The sequence below is a fragment of the Zonotrichia albicollis genome, chromosome 21 (assembly GCF_047830755.1).
Source record: "Zonotrichia albicollis isolate bZonAlb1 chromosome 21, bZonAlb1.hap1, whole genome shotgun sequence".
Taxonomy (NCBI): Eukaryota; Metazoa; Chordata; class Aves; order Passeriformes; family Passerellidae; genus Zonotrichia; species Zonotrichia albicollis.
In genome coordinates, this window is record NC_133839.1 from 1,843,853 (window position 1) to 1,864,573 (window position 20,721).

At 56.6% G+C, this 20,721-nt stretch overlaps 1 protein-coding gene across 31 annotated transcripts in view; it reads right to left on the reverse strand.

The window, feature by feature from the left end:
- GRIN1 (glutamate ionotropic receptor NMDA type subunit 1) overlaps positions 1-10,942 on the reverse strand; it is a 40,227-nt gene extending 29,285 nt beyond the window's left edge. For 11 of the 31 annotated variants that reach the window (XR_012583415.1, XR_012583413.1, XM_074556320.1 and 8 more), the window contains exons 1-2: positions 10,472-10,941; positions 6,715-6,849 (exon numbers count right to left, since the gene is read on the reverse strand). Coding sequence is in view for 23 of the 31 variants with exons in the window: in XM_074556320.1 (XP_074412421.1) it covers positions 6,715-6,849; positions 10,472-10,729 (393 nt within the window). In the remaining 8 variants the exon portion in view is untranslated. Of the gene's footprint in view, positions 1-6,714; positions 6,850-10,471 lie in introns of all 31 variants that reach the window. The other 20 variants (XR_012583412.1, XR_012583411.1, XR_012583410.1 and 17 more) reach the window with 2 other exon arrangements.
- Positions 10,943-20,721: the final 9,779 nt, after the last annotated feature.

Here is a 20,721-nt window from a genome sequence, read left to right on the forward strand (position 1 = left end):
ATTTTTAACCTTTTTCTTAGATGATAGAAACTTTACAAATGCTAACCCTTCTGGAGCTGAATGAGAAGAGAATAGAGTTGAGATAAAAATAAATAGGCCACAAGAGAAGTGAAGAAGAATCTTAAGTAGAAAGAAGTGATAGAGTGGCCTTTGGCTAGACTTTTCTTGTATAGCCATAGACAGAACTGTTTTTTTCCTGTGACACAGACACTGCATTTAAAAAGAGGCAATAGCTCAGAGTCAAGAGAGTTCAGTGTTGTTATGTGAAAGAGTGTGTAAACAAAGATGATGAGTGAAGAAAGTAGTTGGTGCCCTCGATCTTCAGTACAAGAGAAGATCTCTGTTCTTGAGACCCCTCAGCCCCAAGAAGTGAAATTTAGAGAAAAGAAGTGTCCTGAGAGTGAGAGACTGTGCTCTTTTTAAAACTAGACAAAGAACCCTTAAAAGGAAAACCCTAGAAGCAGCTCTAGTCCATGTTCAGTAGTGAGAGCACTGTCACAATGGCAAATGATCTCCAGGCAGTGCCACAAGTGACTGGAAACACCAGAGGTCTCAACTCTGTTTCCAGAGGAAGGCTATGGCACAAGAAAGGCTCCTCACTCCTTGATGAACTGAGAATTAATTATCTAAAAGGTAGTCATAGACTGAAAGTTAGTGATCTAAAAGACAGATGTATTAAAAATTCAGTATAAAGAATGTTTTTAGAAAGTTTTCATTCTTTCTGTGTGTTTCTTTTTACATGTAGTTGTAAGTTAAAAAAGTTTTCTCTTCTTTATTCCTAAGTTAGAGCCTGCTTTGCTCTATTCCTAGTCACATCTCCCAGTAGACCCCCAAAAAAATGTATTTTCATAGAAGCACTAGCATTACACCAGCGTCAAACCGCAAGCATTTTTAATTGCTTTAAGGAAATCCAGGGAAAGGGAAACTGGAAATGGGAAAAAAATCAGAAGAGAGAAAAGAGATGAAAAAATAACAGAAAAGCCAATATTAAAAAAGGAAATCAGAGAAACACAGGTTAAACTTCTATAAAAATTCTTTCAATCCTTTTTTCAAATGAAAAAAATCTTTGAAATTTCCGTATATTGCATCAAATTACTTTCTAGCTTCCCAACCAGCTTGCAAAAATGGTGTTTAACCATTCATGGCTTTCTTAAGTATTGTAAATACATATAATTTGGTTCAGAAGAAAAAAATACTGCAAGGTTGTTGGGGGGCAACTTGGTTTAACAGTCCAGACAAATTTGCTTTCTGAGGTGGTGTCAAAAGGGTCATGGACAGACTCTGGTGGTATCTCAGCTCCTGGATTACTGAACTGTGGTTTTCAAAAGGGAAAATGAAGAAAAATTCATGTCAAGTGCTGAGCTGAGATCTCAGGATGAGCACTCACGGTCTGGCACAGCTTTTGAAGCACCTGGGACTCCTGAGCATCTTTGCAAGGGCCAAAGATTGGCAGAAAAATTATGAGAGTCCCCCAGAGGTTCACACGGGCAGCTTGTGCTGTGCAGAGGCAGATGAGGATCCAGCTTGGTGTGATTTGATACCCCCACCCCAGCACACACAGTGACATCCCCCAGGTCCCTGTCACACCCCCTGAAACTCAGCACAGAGCTCAGCTGGGCACGGGCACACGGGTTGCGCTGCAGAGGATGGGGGCAGTGATTTATGCACCCTAGCTAGCCCATTTTTTGGCAAATAACTGTAAAAAGAGACCTGTGGTTTTTAGCAGAGCCCCTGTGAGACAGCCAGCCCAGCTGGTGGGCTCACTCAGCTGCACCAGCTGTGCCCTTGGTGCTTCTCCAGCCCTTGAACCCAGGGCTGTCATCCCTCCCTCTCTGCCCTCAGATCAGGCACACAGCAAAAACTGCTCCTCACTACGAGCCCACACTGGCCTTGTGGGGTGCTTTGTAGGATCCTCACCCCTTGCTCTGCTCTGAGTGTGCCTGGTGCCAGCCAGGGCTGGAGTGGGACCATGGCAATGGCTCACAGCAACCCCAAACCCCCCTGCAGCCCACCCACACCTCAGAGCTCAGTCCTGTGCTCCCCCACTTCATTCCAGCTCTGCAAAGGGGCAGCAGACACAGGCTGGGCTGAAATCCAGTGCCCAAGCTCAGCAGGAACCCAGGGGGACCAGAGGGAGCAGGGTTGGGGATATTTCCTGTGAGGGTGGGCAGGCCCTGGCACAGGGTGCCCAGAGCAGCTGTGGCTGCCCCTGGATCCCTGGCAGTGCCCAAGGCCAGGCTGGACAGGGCTGGGAGCAGCCTGGGACAGTGGGAGGTGTCCCTGCCATGGCAAGGGTGCCACTGGATGGGCTTTAATGCCCCTTCCAACCCAAACCATTCTGGGATTCTGTGATGATTCTGTGTGGGGTCAGGACTTGAGAGCTGCAAATATCTGATGCAAGTCCATACAAAGAGGAGCTGTTTGAGCAGATGATCGTGTGTGTGTGTGTGTGTGTGTGTGTGTGTGTGTGTGTGAAAGCACAGACTGTGCATGCACAGCAGTGAACCTGCACCAGCAGGAAGCACAGGAGTGCATCCCCCTGCAGGGAAGGTGCCTGGGTGCTGCAGTCCTGTGCACAGCCTGGCTCTGAGCTGGGGGAGAGCACTGGGGGTGCCTTGGCATGGGGATTTACCCACAGGGCAAAGGGTGTGGCTGGGGCCAGCAGGCAGGGCCTGTGTGTCCCCTCAGGGCCTTGCAGAGTGCCATGAGTGAAGGGTCTGTGACCTCCTGCACTCCTGCCTGCCCAGGAGCTCAGCCCAGGGCTGGGGGATGGATTTTCCTTGCAGGCTGAAGGGAGCAATGTGCCTTTGCTTCATTACCTGTGGCAGTGGGGTCAGCCCCCCTGCTAGCAGTGCACTCCCGGCTGAGCTGCCTGAGGAATTTCAGAGCTTTCAGAGATTCAAATCTGCGGAGCTCCTGAAAATTTGGTAAAATTCACCAGCTGGGCATGAGAAAGAAGTGTTGGCCATTGTTTCCATGGAGGGAGCCTGCCCACTGCCCCACATGACAGCTGAGGAGATGGGAGGGAGCTGAGATAGCTCTAAAACAGCTCAGACAAGTGCAAGGAGGGGTTTTGGAGCAAAGCTCAGGCTAAAGTGACTCTCTCTGCCTTTCCCTGCAGTGCAGAGAGGAAGGGATGGGCAGGGCCGCTGTGGGGCTGTGGGGCTGCTGTGGGGCTGCTCTGTCCTGCTCCCAGCTGGAATCTGAACCTGTGGGGATCTGCCCTGTGGGGGCTCCATCAGGCCTGGCCTCCACCTCCCTGGCCTGCTCTTGCACATTCCAGGCTGCCCTGCTGAGGCCTCTCCTGCCCTGCTGAGGGATCTCCTGCCCTGCTGAGGCCTGTCCTGCCCTGCTGAGGCCTGTCCTGCCCTGCTGAGGGCTCTCCTGCCCTGCTGAGGCCTCTCCTACCCTGCTGAGGCCTCTCCTGCCCTGCTGAGGGCACTCCTGCCCTGCTGAGGGCTCTCCTGTCCTGCTGAGGGCTCTCCTGTCCTGCTGACAGATCTCCTGTCCTGCTGAGGGTTCTCCTGCCCTGCTGAGGGCTCTCCTGTCCTGCTGAGGCCTGTGCTCCCCACTCCCAGGACAAACATCTCTGTGCTGCACCAAGCAGCCTCTCCAGTCGTCACCTGTGGGTGCCAGTGAAGGAGCACTGACCCTGAACTTGTCAACAAAAGTCACTTTTGTCCCCACCTGCACCTTCCCAGCCCTAACAGGGCTTCTGCTGAGCATGGGCTGCAGTGAGACAGCAATAAAGCAGAAAACCCTTTCAGTGCACAAGCCCTGTGAGGGCCTGGAATGGTTCCACTGAGAGCAGGAACCAGAGGGAAATCTATCCCCTGACTGGAGAGACAGACAGACCTCACTTAACCACCAGGGGAAGGTGCTGGAACTGAAGAAGATCTCCAATTGCAGCATGTCTAAACTGCATTTTCCAACTCCTCCAGCAGCAGAGCAGGTCTCATAACTTATTAATTTATTGATTTATCAATCTGTTAATTTGGTAATTTATTAATCTGTTAATTTATTAATTTATTGATTTTAAAAAATTATTAAATTATTAATTGATCTCCCTGTTCCTCGGCTGCAATAATCTGCTGTGGGGTGGGGAGCGGCTCAGCAGCCCCACAGTCCCAGGTGGTGTGGTTGAAGAGCACAGACCTTCCTGAGCTGTGCTCAGCTCTGCTCTCGCACTTGCTGTCAGCTCACCCTTTTCATGGTGCCAGCATGTCAGTGACAAATTTGTTCCAGCTGAGATGCAGAGCTGAGAGAAACACCCTCAGTGGCCTGGGGGGCACGGGAGCACTGAGGGAAAGCAGAGGGGGATTTTTGCAATGCTCAGCCCATGAGATCTCCCTGGAGGGCTCTCCATAGCCACGCACACCACAGTGATGGGAACCACTCTGCTGCCTTTACCTTGAGAGTGCCTCTCTCCCCCAGCTCCCTGCTGGCCTCTCTCAGAGGTGATGAATCCCAGAGACCCCTCCCCAGCAGGCAGGGCTGTGCTGGGAGCTCAGAGGGCCTCAGTGGAGGAACAGCTTGTGATTTCATAAGATGTACGAGGAGGCCAAGCCAGAGTGCCCTGCCTGATAACTGCAGTATTATTTCTAGAACAAATGGTTGGATACTGGAGCATTAAAACTCACTTCCCTTGGGTATCCTTGCTGAAAGACTGGTACAGCTCATGGACCACTGTGCTTGACTGGAGATGCTCTGAGAGCATCAAAAGGTTCTGGGCAAACCTGTCCAAGCTGAGGCCCACACCTTTCCTCCCCTGGTAGCCTTGAGAGGACCAAAATTAACCCAACTTCAGCTCCCTGTGAAATTCAGCTAAAATTGCCTGATGCCTCCAAAACCAGTTAGGGGCGTACATAAAAAGTGATCCTACAAGCTTGTTTCCATAGAAACTAAGCTGAAACATATAATTTCCTGAATTAAAACAAAAAAGAAAGCAAGCTGATCACTGGAAACCAAAAAGGGAACAGCTGAATATCCCTGTGTCACGAGCCAGCCTGTCCTGCATGGGGTGTGCAGAAGCTTCCACTGTCCTGTCCCACAGCTCCACACCCCTCTGTCCCCCACTCCACTCCCACGTTTGCTGTCCCCTCCACTGTCCAAACATCCTTTGTTCCTCTCCCCAGTCCCTGCCTGCAGCTCCTGTTCTTCAGAGAGCTCCAAGCCTTGGTGGGCAGGAGCTGAGCATGATGCCAGGCAGGCAGGAGCTCCCTGAGGGTGTGGGGTGGGCAGCCTGGGCTCCCTGCCCACCCTCTGCCAGGCAGCTGCACCCCTGAATCTGCGCAACACCCCAAATATTCCCTGAAGAGCATCTCCCTGCCAGCACTGGGTTGCCACTCTGGGTGTCTCCCCCAGCCCTGAAGGGAGCCAGGTGGGGGTTATGGGGCTGCTCTGCAGAAAACAGGTTTCAAAAAGGACAAGACTGGCAGAAGGAGAGGACAGGGTGAGCCCTGGGGGTGAGCACTCCAGGCCAGCACAGGTGGGCCGGGCTGCTTTACTGGGCACAGCCCTGCAGAGATGGAGCAGAGAGGAGAAGGTGCAGGGTCCCCTCTTGCTGCCATGGTGGGCCCTGTGACAAGGACCCTCCCAGTGACATTGCTGTTAGATCTATATCTTCCCCAGAACAGCAAGAAGCAAATCCCCCCTGAACGCCTCCTGCCTGCTCTGCCAGCCCTTCTGCCATCCCTTTCCATGTACCCACGCCTGGTGGGACCCTGGCAGGGTGTGCAGGTCCCCAGCCCTGACAGCCACCATCACTATCCTGGCTTGCTGACCACCCTGCCTTGGCTTCCCTGCTGGGAGATGCCAAAATCTGCTGCTGCTCCAGCCAAGCAGTGCTGCTGGTGCCTCTCTAGGAGCTGCTGCTCCTTCTCTTGAAATTTGACTTTATTTACCATGTAGGTGGAGTGACTATTTTTGCACTGAACATTTACATTTGTGAATATTCACATTTTCCAAGCAAAGGCTGATTCGTGCTTCGAAGCAGGCTCGATCTCACCCACTGAGCTCGTGTGCTGGATGAAAACCTGCAATGGCATTTGGAAGGCCTGGCTCCGCTCAGCTCCTCCTTTTACCTTTCCTAAGGCTTTAGGTGTTTGCCAAATGGGCTGTGAGCTGAGGCCAGGGCACCACCTCGTTGCCCAGGACCTCATCCAGCCTGGAAGTCTCTGAGTTCCCACAGGGACAGCTGAGACACTGGAATCTGAGCCTCTGTCTTGAGTGCTGACCAGACTGAATGCCACGTGAAGCCTCAGGATATTCTGTCATCTCCCCTACCAATATCCCACAAACCCAGAGAAGTGAATGCAACCAAACAACCTCCCAGTCCCAGAGAGCTCCTGCCCAATGTTCAGGCTCTGACAGGACCCTCTGGCCCTCCCAGGCCCCCCCAGGAGCCCCTGGCTGGCAGCAGAGACAGGGCAGGAGCCAGTCTGTGCCTCTGCCCTGGCTGGAGAGCAGCGAGCCCGGCAGCCTGGCAGAGCAGCGCTGCAGAAATCATCCCGGGCTATGTAGGTCAGCACTGGCAGCTGCAAAAAAATGATGTACCCTGGAATGCAGGGGGGGAGAGAGAGAGAGAGGGAGCTGCGGGCTGGGCTGGAGAGGGTGGACAGACAGACACAGAGAGTGCAGACACCATGAGCCCTCCTGGCGGGCACTCCTGATTCACAGCACACGTATGAGGTACCAGAAGCATGCATCAGTTACCTTATCAGAGTATATAGACATGCGTGTTGTCAGACCAATGACAGGGATCCTGTAGAAGCCAGCTGTGTATGATACAGGTGTTGGTGTTAGGTGATCGTTGGGAGCAGGAGGGTGACTAACTAATATTGCATAGACCTGTAGGACAGGATACACGACACAAACATTATTTCACGGGAGCGCCACGGCCATCGAGTGTGAATTTTTTTCCCTTTTCTTTTCTGCAATGCTAAACAGCCCCACGTTAACATGACAATGGCACTGCAATGGCTCGGAATGGGGAAGAAAGGGCTGTGCCGGGCGCAGGGGTGCTGTGCAACGGCGGGGGGGGGATGGCTCTGCTCAGGGTTCCGTCCTAATGGAATGCCGTGCCCAGGCGCTCCGCTCGCTAAACTAATAACTGCCATGGATTAAAGGGAAGCATCTCCCTACCAGTCACACTGTGTAATGCGATTTCTTTAACCACACATTTAATACTCGGTCGTAATTCCCCTCTGAGGACCATTAGGAACAAAGTGGTCAGCTGGGACTGTGGCGGGAGCGGGAGCGCGGAGCCCGGGAGAGAATCTGCCATCTGGCCCTGGGCACAGGGAATGGCAGAGCCCGGAGGGCGGGGGCAGGAGCCGGGATCTGGGCTATACCAAAATGCGAGAGGAGGATCTCGGCAAAATTCTGCTGTTACAGCAGGGCTGGGATTTTGGTCTCCAGCAGGATCCTACTTTGTGTCAAAGGGAGAGGAGGGAGCTGGGTACTCCCTGGGGATCCTTTATTACACCAATGCCCTTTCGCAGCACAAGGACTGTCCCCAGCTGGTGACAGATCTCCAGCAAGGGCGAATCAGTGCAAGGACTTTGATGCCTGGAGGAAATAACTCTTCCTTCTCCAAGCATCTGCCCAAGCCCCAGGATGTGCCCAGCGGCGGGGCTGGAGGGACAGATTGGCAGGACAGGAGAGGAGGATGGAGCCTGCCTGAGGAAGGGCGCCGGGGGTCTGCGGGAAGAGGGAGCATCTTGCTTGGCATTGGGAGGGAGAAAATTGAGGGTGCAGAGGGAGCTGGGCCAGGCGGAGACCCTACGTGGGAGTAGGGAGAAATTGCTAGAGAAAAGGTTGGGAAGCTCCCGGGGATGCAGGAGGAGGGGATGCCCTGGGCAGAGGTGTCCGGTGTGACACAGGGGGTGAGGACCCGCACCCAGCAGGGCGCTGGGGCAGGAGCGGGCTCGGGGCAGCGGCGGGGCCGTGCGGGGCTCGGGTTGTGCCGTGGCGCACCGCAGCACCGGCAGGAGCCATTTTGGGTGCGCGGGCTGCCAGCCCCTCCTGCGCCCCGCAGCCCCCGCTCGGGCACGGCGCCAGCGAGCGGGGACCGAGCGGGGACCGAGCGGGGCACAGCGGCCGGGACAGCCCCGGCTGTCGGACAGAGCGGGCACGCCGAGCCCAGCGCCCACGGCAGCCCCGGCCGCGCTGCCCCCGCACGGCTGTGCCCGTCCCCACGCTGTGCGCGGGGACAAGGCGGGGAGGGGACACGGCCACGGGCATCCATCGGCCGGCAGCGCTGAATGGAGCCTCGGCTCAGTGCGAGACCCGCTGAGCCTACCCCGTGCCAGGGGACAGCGGCGACAGCCCGCGCTGTCCGGCCCGGCCACCTCCCCAGGGTTGTCCCGGCCACCCTGCACCGCCACGGCGGAGGCTGAGCCGCCAAGGGCCAGCTCTGCCCCGCGCTGGCAGCCCCTGCCCTGCCGGCCGTGAGTGCCACACGCGTTTCCCCGCGCCCTGGGCGGCTCAGGCTCCGTTCGTGCGGCTCGGGGGCGCGGTCCCATCTGCGCGGGCCCACGCGGACCTTCCGCGGCTGCGGGGGGCGCTGGAGGGGGGTCTGTACCCGCCCGTCCCCCGATGGTCCCGACTGACGGCCTGGGGGGTTCGCCGGGCTCTGCACCCAGGGCAGGGGAGCTGGACAGGCCGGGCCAGGGCTGCACCCGCCGGCACCAGGGGCTCGGGCTGCACCCAAAGGTGCGCTGAGAGTCACCCCGGGCACAGGAGCGAGGAGCGTTCTGTGCTCTGTGCACAGCCACACACAGCACACACCGAGTCTGTGTGCATTTGCACCCTGGGTCTGTGTGTCCGTGTGTCTGTGCGTGCCATGCCTGTGTGTCTGCACCCCCAGCCATGTGTGCCCATGTCCCGGGTGTGCGTGTGGCAGTGGGTGTGCCAGGTCCCTCACGCAGATGTATGTGCCCATGTGTCACAGCAGCTGTGCATGCTGGCACAAGTGCAGACGTGTTGTGTGTGAGCCCACGTTTGCTCAGCAGTGCAGCGTGCACATGGCGTGTGTGCGCACATAGAGTGTGTGTGTGTGCACATGGAGTGTGTGTGTGCACATGGAATGTGTGCACATGGAATGTGTGTGTGTGGAATGTGTGTGTGCACATGGTGTGTGTGTGCACATGGTGTGTGCATGTGTGTGTGCATGGAATCTGTGTGGGCATGGAATCTGTGTGTGGGCATGGAATCTGTGTGTGTATGGAATATGTGCACATGCAGTGCAGCCCGTGGGCATTCCCACATGTGTGTGAGGGCACAATCTGCGGGCACACAGAGTGTTCCCTGTGCCCAAATGTCCCCCCAGTTTGGGGATGCCTGTGTGTGCTCACACCTGGCTCTGTGTGTGCCCGTGGTGCCTGTGTGTGGTGTAGGTGTGTGTGCACATTGCTGTGTGCATGCACAGCGTTGGGTGGGCATGTATGTGCACAACCCAAGGTATGGGGGCCTGTGGTGCCCAGTGTGAGCCTGTGTGTGTGAGCCTGTGTGTGCCCTGGTATATGTGAATCTGTGCATGCCTGGGCTTTGTGTGTGAGCCTGAGCTACATGTGTGAGCCTGTGTGTGAGCATGTGTGCCCTGGATGTACCAGTCTGTGTGTGCCCAGGGTGTGTGTGTGAATCTGTGTGTGCCTGAGCTTCATGTATGAGCCTGTGTGTGCCCTGGGTGTGAGCCTGTGTGTGCCTGAGCTTCATGTGTGAGTCTGTGTGTGCTCAAGGGCTGTGTCTGTGTTGGTTTATATGTGCTCAGGCTTCATGTGTGAGTCTGTGCCTGCCTGGGCTTCATGTGTGAGTCCATGTGTGCCCTGGTGTGCGTGTGGGTGCTTGTGTGCACCCCAGAGTGCATGTGTGATCCCTGTGTGCCCTGAGGGGTGTGTGTGTGCCTGCGTGTGCCCCAGGGCTGTGGGGGTGCCCCTGTGTGCCCCAGAGTGCTGGTGTGAGCCCGTGTGTGCCCGGGGGCGTGTGATGCCAAAGCGCACCCTGGGGGGTGTGTGTGTGAGCCCATGTGTGACCCTGGTGGGCACTGCAGGTGGCCCTGTGTGCCCTGGGCGGTGTGTGCGAGCCTGTATGTGCTGTGCCGGTGCCCAGGTGTGTCCCAGGGTGTCTGTGGGTGCCCGGGTGTGCCCCAGGGTGTATGTGGGTGCCCGTGTGTGCCCGAGCTGTGTGCGGGTGCCAGGGTGTGCCCCAGAGTGTCTGTGGTTGCCCGAGTGTGCCCGGGCTGTGTGCGGGTGCCCGAGTGTGCCCGGGGGTGCGGGGAGCGCTCAGCCGGCCGTGCTTACATAAAGGCTGCAATGCGGGCAGCGCGCCCCGGGCCCGGGCAGACCCCGCACGGCTCGGCTCGGCTCGGCTTGGCCCGGGGGCACGGCGGGGCCGGGGCAGGGTGGCCGCGGGGGCGGCGGCTCGGGTCCCGCCGGGGCCGGGCGGGGAGGGGGTCGCCGTCCCGGGGTACCTGGCTGGAGATGAGGTCCTCGCAGACGGACAGGGCCATCTGGATGGCGTTGGGCTTGTGGGTGACGGAGGTGGCGTTGAGCTGGAGCTTCCAGGTGCCGTGCCGCTTGTTGGCCTGGTTCACCGCCTCGCGGAAGATCTGCTCGTGCTTCTTGGTGCTCAGCACCGCGCCGATATTGACGATCTTCGGGTCGCAGCCGGCGCGAGCGAAGGACGAGGAGAAGAGGAGGGCGAGCAGCAGCAGCCGCATGGTGCTCATCCACGGGCGGCCCGGAGCCCGCCGGGCCCCCTGCCCGCCCGCCCGCCCCGCGGGCCGCCCGCCCGGCTCAGCGCGACCCCATCGGGCTCGGTCCCCGGGCCGTGCCCGGCGCTCGGCGCGGGCGCTGCGGGCGCTGCGGGCGCTGCCGGGCGCTCTCCCCGGTGCTGAAGCGCCCGCGCCGCCGCCGCCGCCGCTGCGCCCCGCCCCGCCCGCCCCGCGCTGCCGCAGCGCCCGCCCCGGCCCGCCCCCGGGACCCCCGCCCGCCCCGGGCGCTGCGGCAGAGCCCCCCTCCCCTTTCCTTCCCTCCCCTGCCGCGGGGTGTGCGGGGTCGCTGCGGGGTCGGAGGCACCGCTGGCAGGGCGCGGGTCCCGCCGGCCCTGTGCCGGTGCGGGGTGTGGGTGCGTCCCGCAGCTCCTGCGAGAGTCGCTTGTGCGGGCGGTACGGGGCTGAGCTCCGGGGTCCCGCTCCGCCCTTTTCACCTGCAGTGCCCTTTCGGGATCAGCGCATTCCCGGTGCCTCGGGAGGCACGGACGCACCGGGCATTCGGCAAACCAGGGACTGGGGGTAAAACACGGTCCGTGGGTTTGTTCTCCACACCAATATTGCCAGTTATGCAGCACCTCTGAACAGCACACTTCCGCAGCTCTGCCTGGGCACAGCTCTGTGTGACATGGACTCTGTCATGGCCTGTGTGCACTCCAGTGCTGGGGAACCCTCCCTTGACCAGCAGAGCTCCTGGGCAGAGATGTTCAGCTGATGCTCAGCCTGGTTCCTTGGCTTCACTCTGTCCCTCCAGACAGAGCCACCACTCTTCCAGACATTAGCTCACAGGGCAACCAGCCATTTCACTCCATTAAATTCACCAAATTACTCTGAGATATAACCTTAAGATTTCTCTGCTGAGGAGACTTCTTGGGGTTCTCATCATCTACCTGTTGTTGGGCTACCATTAGCCTCCCTTAAGGAAATGGAGGCACAGCAGCCAGTGGCCAGCATCTGGAGGGCAGTCCAGCTCCATGGCACAGAGACTGAGTTTCACTCCTGGACTGCATCTGTCCCGTTCCAGGGCCACAGGGGTGAGGTGGCCAGAACAGCACACTGCTCCCCAGACCTGCCACTTTGGCCTTTTTGGAGAAAAACAACGCGTTTCAGGTAGTGAGAGGGTGTTGCTTTGTCACTGCATGGGGCAAACGGCACAGCCAGCCCGGGCAGGGAATAGACCGAGCACTGCACAACCAAAACCACCAGGGATATTTTTACACCACCATTTCTGGGGTGCTGCTGCAGCCCACCTCTGTCCTTCCTTTGCAACGTGAGTTGAAGCAGAAGCAGAATATTTTCCCCCAACGCAAATTTTCTCACTGGCATCTCTGAAGTGTGAGTTGCCATGGAAACCATTTTGCCTGTGTCCCACATTGCCCACATGCACTCGGAAGGAGCTGCAGGAGCAAAATGGCCGTTGTGTAACGCTGCAGGGCTCAGCGTGCCGGGCTCGGGGCTCTGCAGTCTCTTCCAGCCATGAGACCCTCTCAGGAAGCTGCAGACCATGGCCTGGGGAGGCAATGAAAGCCATGGAGGTTGTGATGCGCTCCCTGAGAGAAGGAAAATGGCCCCACCTCGCCTTAACTCTTGCAGTGCTTGGCATGGAGCTCCACACCAACCCTGCTGTGCTCCTGGAACAGACTTCCAGGAAAGCTTAACCCTTTTCAGTGTCCCCATGTCATTGACACTCCTCCACGCATGGAGCTGAGGGCCTGGCTGGATTCACACGGTGTGGGTTTGTCTTGAAGGGACAGACAGTGAAAGCCAAAGAGGGTCACATCCCTACCCTCAGTGTGCACAGAGCTGACTTCATTCCTTCCTCTGCTACCAGGTGCACCTGCAGAGGGTTGTGTGGGAAGGAACTGTTCTGGAGTGCGCTGTACAGACCTGGATGCTGGTGGGTGTGATGGCAGTACAATAACAAAGTTAAGACCTGGCCACAGCAGGTGGCTTGGCAGAGAAGACAAAGGAAAAAGGCAGGCTCTGAAACGTTATTCAGAGTGCAAGAGCTCTTTCCCTCTCATTACCTGGAGTTCCCTGCAGGGAAAAGGAGTGCAGCTATTGAGTCCTTCTTGTGTTGGCCAGGAGTGTGGGATGGCCATGGAGCCTACCATGCTGGCAGGCTCTTCCCTCTGTGCCTCCATTCATTTTTTGTCTCCAGAGACTCTTGCTTCTGGCACAGTTGTGGAGACCTGAGAAAAGCCTGCTTCCCTCTCAGGTCCTGCCCCCATGGCTGTGCTGGCAGCAGGAGCAGCCTGGGTGACAATGCCCCCAGCCAGGCACAGCCAGCACAGATGTTGTCACCACATGAGTCTCCCCCTCGCTGTGTCCTCGGGCTCTTTGATGCTCTGAAGGCAGAGGAGTGTGCAGGGCTTTCCCAGGTAGGAGCCACCTCCATCAGCTGCTCCTGGCAGCCAGGGCTGCTCTCTCCTTTCCCTGTCGCTGCTCCTGGCACATCATAGCCTCCTCCTTGGCCATGGCGGAGGGCAGGAACTGACCTGGGCTGGCTGTTAGCAATTAGTGCAGTGTGATGCTGCTCTTCATGTGGCACCTCCCGGATGCAGGGGTTGGACAGGGGCATGGGAGGGCTGTGCGTGAGGTGTCCCCTCACCAGTGGGTGCTGAAATTCCTTCCATGGCCAGAGCGACTCAATGTAAAACCTGGAGACCTCAGAGGAGCAGCACTGAACCCAGCTGGAAACTTCACCTGCCTCAGGGTAAGGCATCAGTCCCAGCGGTAGAAAAGGCAATGGGGAATTTCATAGAAGACAAAATAAAGTATTAGGAATATGCAATTTGTGCCACTCCTTGTGGAGCTACCAAATCATTCTTCTTTTGAGAAAGCAAAAATGGAATTGAGAGGAGTAGCTGCGACCCAGGCTGTGGAAATGGCTCCTGTGTGCAGCTGCAAGGTTAATCTGAGGTGTAAAATGGAGCAAAGCACACGCAGAGTGCCCATGGCAAGGCTCCAAGGCCTGGTACTGAAGAGCTGCCATGGGATGTGGGTGTTCATACAGGGATGAAAGGATTTGCAATGCAGTTGCCACTTCAGTATTCCTGCCTTTGCTCTGGAAGCAATCACTGGTGATAAAATCTGTGAGACAGCAAATAATGATGCCAAATCACTTGGGTTTTTTGATAAGCACAGAACTGGAATGTATTTTAGGACAGGCAGTGCAAAGCCATGAAAGCAGAAGCAAGAATTTTTGGTCCTGCTCTTCAGACAGGACTGCAGATCCAGTGGAGACATGGACTGTAAATGTGGTCTCTAATACTGACCTGAGGGTCAGAGATCACGAATTGCCAAACAAAAAGGTGGCATTGTTGTCCTTGGATTCACCCTGAGGAGTCAGAGCAGCAGCTGGCAACGACTTGAGCCTCTGCAGGCAGCACTGGGGAACCCTGCACAGGAAGGCTGCCTGCAGATCTGGGCATCACATTCTTTGCAAAGAGGCTGAAAAATTTGAGAAACCACCCTTCAGAATATTTGGAGGAAAAACTCCCCATGAGCTGCTCCAGCAGAGGGGAGATTGGATGCAGTTGGAGCCTGCTGCCTTCCAGGACAGGGACAGAGAACAGCACCAAAGCCCAGCCTGAGGTCTAGGCAGGGACAGGGGACAAGGGAGGGGGTGCAGGGCCCCAGCAGCTCCTCACAACCCTGCAGGAGGCTGGCACAGTGTGTCCTCACTGCCAGTGCTCTGGGGCTGTGGTTTGTGTGAGCAGCTGGGACACAGCAGGATGTCCTTGTCACAGGATCAGCCACGGACAGACAGGCAGTGACTGGAGTCTGAGGGGAAGGTGCCCGAGGGCTCTGCTCCTATGGTGGGGGAGCTGCAGGGAGCAACGGGGTGGAAACCAAGGGGGGAGTGTCTGAGCAGCTTGGTGTGTTCAAGCCCTGTCTCCAGTTCTTTTCCAGACAACATCCAGGATGGACTGCAGTCCCTCAGTCCCTGTGCTCTTCCTGAACGCTTTCCCAGCTGAGAGGGACTGAGCCAGCCCGGCCTGCAGCTCAGGAGTCCCCAGGCTGCACAGCTCCCTGCTCTAGGTGCCCATGGGCACCCGTGTTGCCTTTGCCCAGCTGTGCCCACAGGAAGGAGCTCCAGGCCCCCAAGGCCTTTGCCACCCTCCTGAGCAGTGTTTGGCACATCTGGAGCCCCCCCCGTCACCGACAGGAGCTGCAGCACCACCCTCCAGCAGGTGATGAGAATGGAGGTGTCTCCCCTGTGCAAAGACATTCCCAGCACCCAGCAAAGCTCTGCCTTCCCTCAGGAGCTGGGCACACCAGGGATGGGGAAATAAACAAGGGGCAAGCAGTCAGCCTGGAACACTGAGGGGTTCCTGGGAAGGCAGGGGGATCTGGGGGCAGAGGTAACATGGAACATCAGTGGCTGGAGGCAGAGATGGTGAGAAAGCCCAGAGCAGCTCCTGTGCAACCAGAGGGAGCTGAAGGTGCAGGAACACAGTCAGATGTGCTGTAGGAGGGGTGGGAAGTTCAACTGGGAACACTTTCTGAGGGAAAACCAGGATCTGCATGTTTGAAATGCACTGTAAGGAAATTTTCATTTTGATAACATTCCAATTTTCTGCTGGAAAACCAGCCAGAAGCTCAGCTTCAGCTTCCTGCACATTGTGTCCCAGGAGATTGGACAGTTTGTCCTCAGGGACTCCAGTCCCCTGGAACTGCCACACAGCAGGGCTGGAAAGCACCTCAGAGTCCTGGTCACTGCCTGGGCATCTCCTGCCCTTCTCCTCAGAGAGGCTGGAGCCTGGGCCAGGGGCTGGAGATGGAGCACGTGGGGAACATCAGCCCCCTGCAGCCCTTGGTGTCCCCACCACACTCAGGGTGTCCCTGGGAAAGCTCCCCATGGGATGGGGCTGTCTGCCTCCCACAGCAGGGCTGACACCAGCAATGTCACCTCCCTCTCCAGGGACTCTCTGGAGGCACAGCAGCAGTCTCCATCCTGCCCGCTGCAAGGAGTGGTGGTTGGTGCCTGTGCAGAAACCATCCCCTGTTTAGAGGGGCTGGAGGGGCCAAACTCCCCGGGAAAGGGGCCACAGGAGCCTCTCCCAGGTGTCTGTCTGTCCCCAGGAGAGCCCAGGTGGTGACAGGCACCAGTGTTGGGCAGAGGTGCCATGGCTGTGCCCTGTCAAGGGGAGAGGGAGATCTCTGGGCATTTCCAACCTCTTGGAGCTGCAGTGAAGCTGAAATGAGGGAAGGGAAAGGGTCAATGACAATTGAGGTGCTCTGGAACTTGCAACCCTTCCAGAGACAAAAGCAGGACATTGTTTTCTCAATGATGGGTGCACAATCACACAGCAGTTCCCATCTGAGATCCACCTTTAGGGGAGGCAGCAGACATCTCCTTTGGCTATGTGCCCCAGCCTCCTGTACCCTCACAGGAGCCACCACAGAGCATCCCTGGTGTCCCAGCCCTGCCCTGGCCCAGCCACACGTGGTTCTGTCCCCTTGCAGGGGGTGACTCCTGGGGTACCTCAGTGCTCAGGCCCTCACCCTGCTGCTGGGAGATGTTCCTGACTTTGCACAGCTCCAGGGGCTCTCCAGTCTGTGCAGCCCCCCGTGAATCCTCCTGTCCTTAGGGGGACAGGAAACTGAGAGTGGCTTTCCAGTCTGCCAGATGTGGCTTTCAAAGACACCAAAGGTGACCAGGGAGATGTGCACAGCCTTGGGGGGAGCTGAGCAAGAGAGCCCAAGGCCAGGCTGGCCCCTGGTGACAATGTGGCACTCAGGGGCAGGAGCAGCAGACTCGGTGCTGCACTGGGTCCCTCAGCCCAGGAGGGGGGAGCCTGGCTGGGCTCCAGCACCACCAGAACAGACCAGTGGTGGTGACAGCTCAAAATCACCCAAACCACGGGAAAATGGTGACAAACCTGCCCCCAGAGTGTTGTGCCCTCCTGTCCTGTATGACTGATGCTTGATAGGAGATCAAAATCTCGTTGCTGAGGACAGAAAGAAAGATTGATTACACAAGTTGTATTATGAAACCAGCCTAAAAAAGCCCAAGTAAAACATGATGAGGCAGCACTGGTTTTGGAGAGAACACTGCTTTAATCTCATCTCCTTCCCTGAAGGCTCCTGCAATGTGCTTACAAGTCAACCCTTGTGGAAAGCACAGTCTCACAGGGGCTTCCAAAGAGGCAAACACAGAGCTGGGGTAAAGTGCCATGGATCAGGGAATCATGGAATCCCCTGAGCTGGAGGGACCCACAAGGATCCCCCAGCCCAGCCCCTGCCCAGCCCCTGCCCAGCCCCCCCAGCCTGGGCACCCCTGGCAGGGCTGCCCAAAGGCTCCTGCAGCTCTGGCAGCCTCGGGGCCGTGCCCATTCCCTGGGCAGCCTGGGCAGTGCCAGCACCCTCTGGGGGCAGAGCCTTGCCCTGAGCTCCAGCCTGAGCTGCCCTGGCCCAGCCCCAGCCGTGCCCTGGCTGCTGTCCCTGTCACAGGGAGCAGAGACTGGAGATGCCCCTACTCTGCCCCTTGTGAGGATGATGAAGATTCCAGTGAGGTCTGACCTCAGTCTCCCTGTCATGGTTTGAGCCTGGCACAGAGCCAGTGCCCCCATGAAAATGCCTCACCCTGGTGTCTGCTGTGAGATGTGACCAGGAATAAGCAAAACAGGCTCCAACTTAAACATAAATAACACTTTATTACCTAAAACTACAGGAAAAATAGGGAAAGACTATAAGGAAAAGGAAAAAAAAAATTGAAAACCTTACAAAAACCACTTTTCCTCCTCCCCACTCCCTGACTTTCCCAATCCAATACATTCTCTCAAAAAACACCAACTGCCCAGCCCAGCACGACACTTTAGTATACTCAAACTGCAGTTCATGAAGAGGAAAGGAGTCCTTCTTGTTCCATAGGCTTCTCCTGGAAACACACTGAAATCCCGGATGCTTCCTTGTCACTTCGGCACCGCCCGGGGGAAAAAAGTCCTTTTGCCGCTTGTGACATGTTCCTTCCATGCCCAGTGCTCTCACCACCGAGACATGGATCAGAGCTGCTTTTAGGGTGGTCTTTCAAGGATGCCTTGTCTCACTCCAAAAAGGCACAGTCTCTGCTTTTTGGGACATCTGTCCCCCCCATATTTTTCCAACCCCCTGGGGCCGGGGGGTCCTCACAAATGAACCCTCCTGGTTTTGAGGCACTGCCTCCCCCTAAATGCAGTCTGTGTCACAGGAACAACTGAGTCCATGGCTACAAGAAAAAGTCCAGCCAAAAGGCCACTCCAAATCATCTCTCCCCATCCAATCATCTCCACAATCTCCGGGCCAAGTCATCTCATCTCTCATCTCCCTTCTTATTCAGCTTCGAGGAGGATTAGCATTTTTGTAAGGCCCCAATCATGCAAGAAAGGGTTAAAAGTTTTCAGTCTCTGTCTGTCGGTCCCGGAGCGACGCCCACGCACGCTGCCCACACGCTGCCGCTCCGGCCGGGCAGTCTTCCTCCCCCTTCTCGCTGGCTGCTCTCCTGGGGGGGGGGGGGGGGGGGGGGGCTGGCTGCCCGATGTCTCGAATGTCTCTTGGGGCTCCCCCACCCTTCCATCCTTGAAAACCCCCTCAACCCCCACCTCTGTCCAGGCCCCAGGCCTACTGGGCATGGCGGCCCCTCCCCCGCCCAGCAGCAACAGGCTGGGCGGGGGAGAGAGATCTGAACTCCTCGCCCGACGATGTCCAAAAAGAGGAAGTGCCAGGGCAGTGCCTTGCTTTTAACCCCTGTGTATTCTCGGAGGTGTGTCCAAACCCCACTGGCCACACCGGACGCCAGTCTCAAACCCAAAACCTTCATTGGTTTGACCACAGCTTCCCAGAATTCCCACTCCTTCCTGGTCAAACCATGACACTCCCCTTCTCCTTGGCTGAACAAACCAAGTGACCTCAGCCCTCCTCCCTCATCAGGCATCTCTTCTGCCCCTTCCCCACCGTCAAGGCCCCCTTTGGATGCTCTCTCTAGTTTAATGTCTTTTCCATATTGTGGTCTTTGTGTCGAGCAACCCAGTCCTTCAAGGTTCCATCCTCCTCGTGCCATCCTGGGAATTGCTCTTCACTTCCCATTTCTGTCCCCAGGTCAAGCCCCAGCCCTGATCTAATGCAGAGATGTGCTGGAAAACCCCAGACATTTGAAGGACCTCTAGTATCAGTGAAACACATTTCTCCTTTCCTTGTTTTTCTAGAGATTCAAAATGTTTTCAACATTTTGAAATGAAGATGAATCCTCTCTCACAACCACTGCTCCTGTGTGTGTCAGGCCTGGGGGATGGAGCATTCCAGCCTCAGGGGCTCAGATCTGCTCACTCAGAAGATTTCTGCAGCTGTGGGTTTGTACCTGCTGCAAGGTGATGGCCATGTGTCCCCAAAGGCACCATTCCCAACTCAGACAGATGCTTTTGAGCTGCTGAGGTTGCTGTGTGCTGCTCTAAAGACTCTCAGTGTCTCTCAAAAGCAGACACAGAGAGAAGCTGCAGGAGCCACAGCTGCCTCACCAACACCTCGCTGTGCTCAGTTCACAGAATTTACAGAAACATTTATGTCCCAGCCTCTCCTTTCTGTGTCCCAGCTGCCTTGGGACAGTCCCCTGCAGGTCATTGCCCAGCCCTCCCGGGAAGTTTGGAATGAGAAGGAAATCTCTGCATTGCCCCTGATTTTCCCCACTTGCCTGGGATGAGTTTCATCCCAACATTCCCCATCCTGGGGGCACAGCACAGAGCCACATCCCTGCGTGTCTAGGGAGCTCCTGCCTTGTCCAGCAGGGTCCTGGTGCTGCTGTCACCCTGGGGTACCCTCAGCCCCCCATCCTGGCCCGTTACCTCCACCTGTGTGTGCCTGTCTCAGCCCCAGGGCAGCCTTCACATCCTCAGGGCTCCCTGAATCCTGTTCCCTGCCCCAGCCCAGCCCTGGGGAGCAGAGGTGTCCACAGACCCCCCTGTCATGCCCTGAACAGCCTTTGATGCTTCCCTGCTGCTGGGGGTGCATCCCTAGGGGGTGCCCTGGTCCTCCTGCTTGCCCCTGTAACTGTACAAGAGGTGTGCAAGGTATTTTGAACATCCCAGGAGAGGGATGTTGAAGATATCTCAGGGAAAAGGGCAGAACAAAAGGATGAGCGCTCATAAAGATTCTGACAACCAATTCTTGGTCTCCATGCCATGGAAGCTGCTGCTGCTGCTGAGTTTATGCAGCAGCACCTCAGGGCTCCCCTTGTCTCCCATTGTTGTCTTCCCTCCTGCCTAACTGAGCTCTGCTCACTCATAAATTCCATCCAACTTGGAAAAGGGGTCAGATATGAGCTTAAAAAGAAAGTGTTAGACTGAGACACAGCCTGGCCAGGGAGTGGTTTAGTTTCCAGCAATGGATGGGTAAAGTCACCTCCTGGGGATGTCAGCACTTCAGGTCTGCTCTGCTTGTGCCACTCCTGGATTCTGATCCCCCCTTGCCCTTTGTGTCCCCTCTCTGCTCCCTGCAGGGTGAGGGGGTCACCATCAGCCCCCCTTGCAGCTGTGCAGGTCAGATGGGACGTGGCTCTGAGCAGCCTGGTTCAGCTGGAGATGCTCCTGCTTGTGGCAGGAGGGTTGGACTAGATGGGCTTTAAAACTCCTTCCCAACCCCAGCTATTTCAGGATTCTGTGCTTTTCTGCTGTTCCCAATTACATTCCTAATTATTCTTGAAGGAGGGCTATTATACCTGAAAGCTCATCCACTTTTTTCCAGCTGTATCAACTCATCTAATAGAAATTATTATTGTTCTCCATGGGCCTTGCTTTTTTATCCCCTTAGATCCTGCCTACAAAAGGATCTAACATTAACGCTAATTATCCCTAGCATGCATTTGTCTGGTGGAACAGTGAGCAGATGCAGGCACGGAACAAGTGGAGGAAGGCTCAGATCTCTTTCCAAGCACCAGTTAACAGCCAGGGCTCTCCTGACAGGCACTCAGAGCT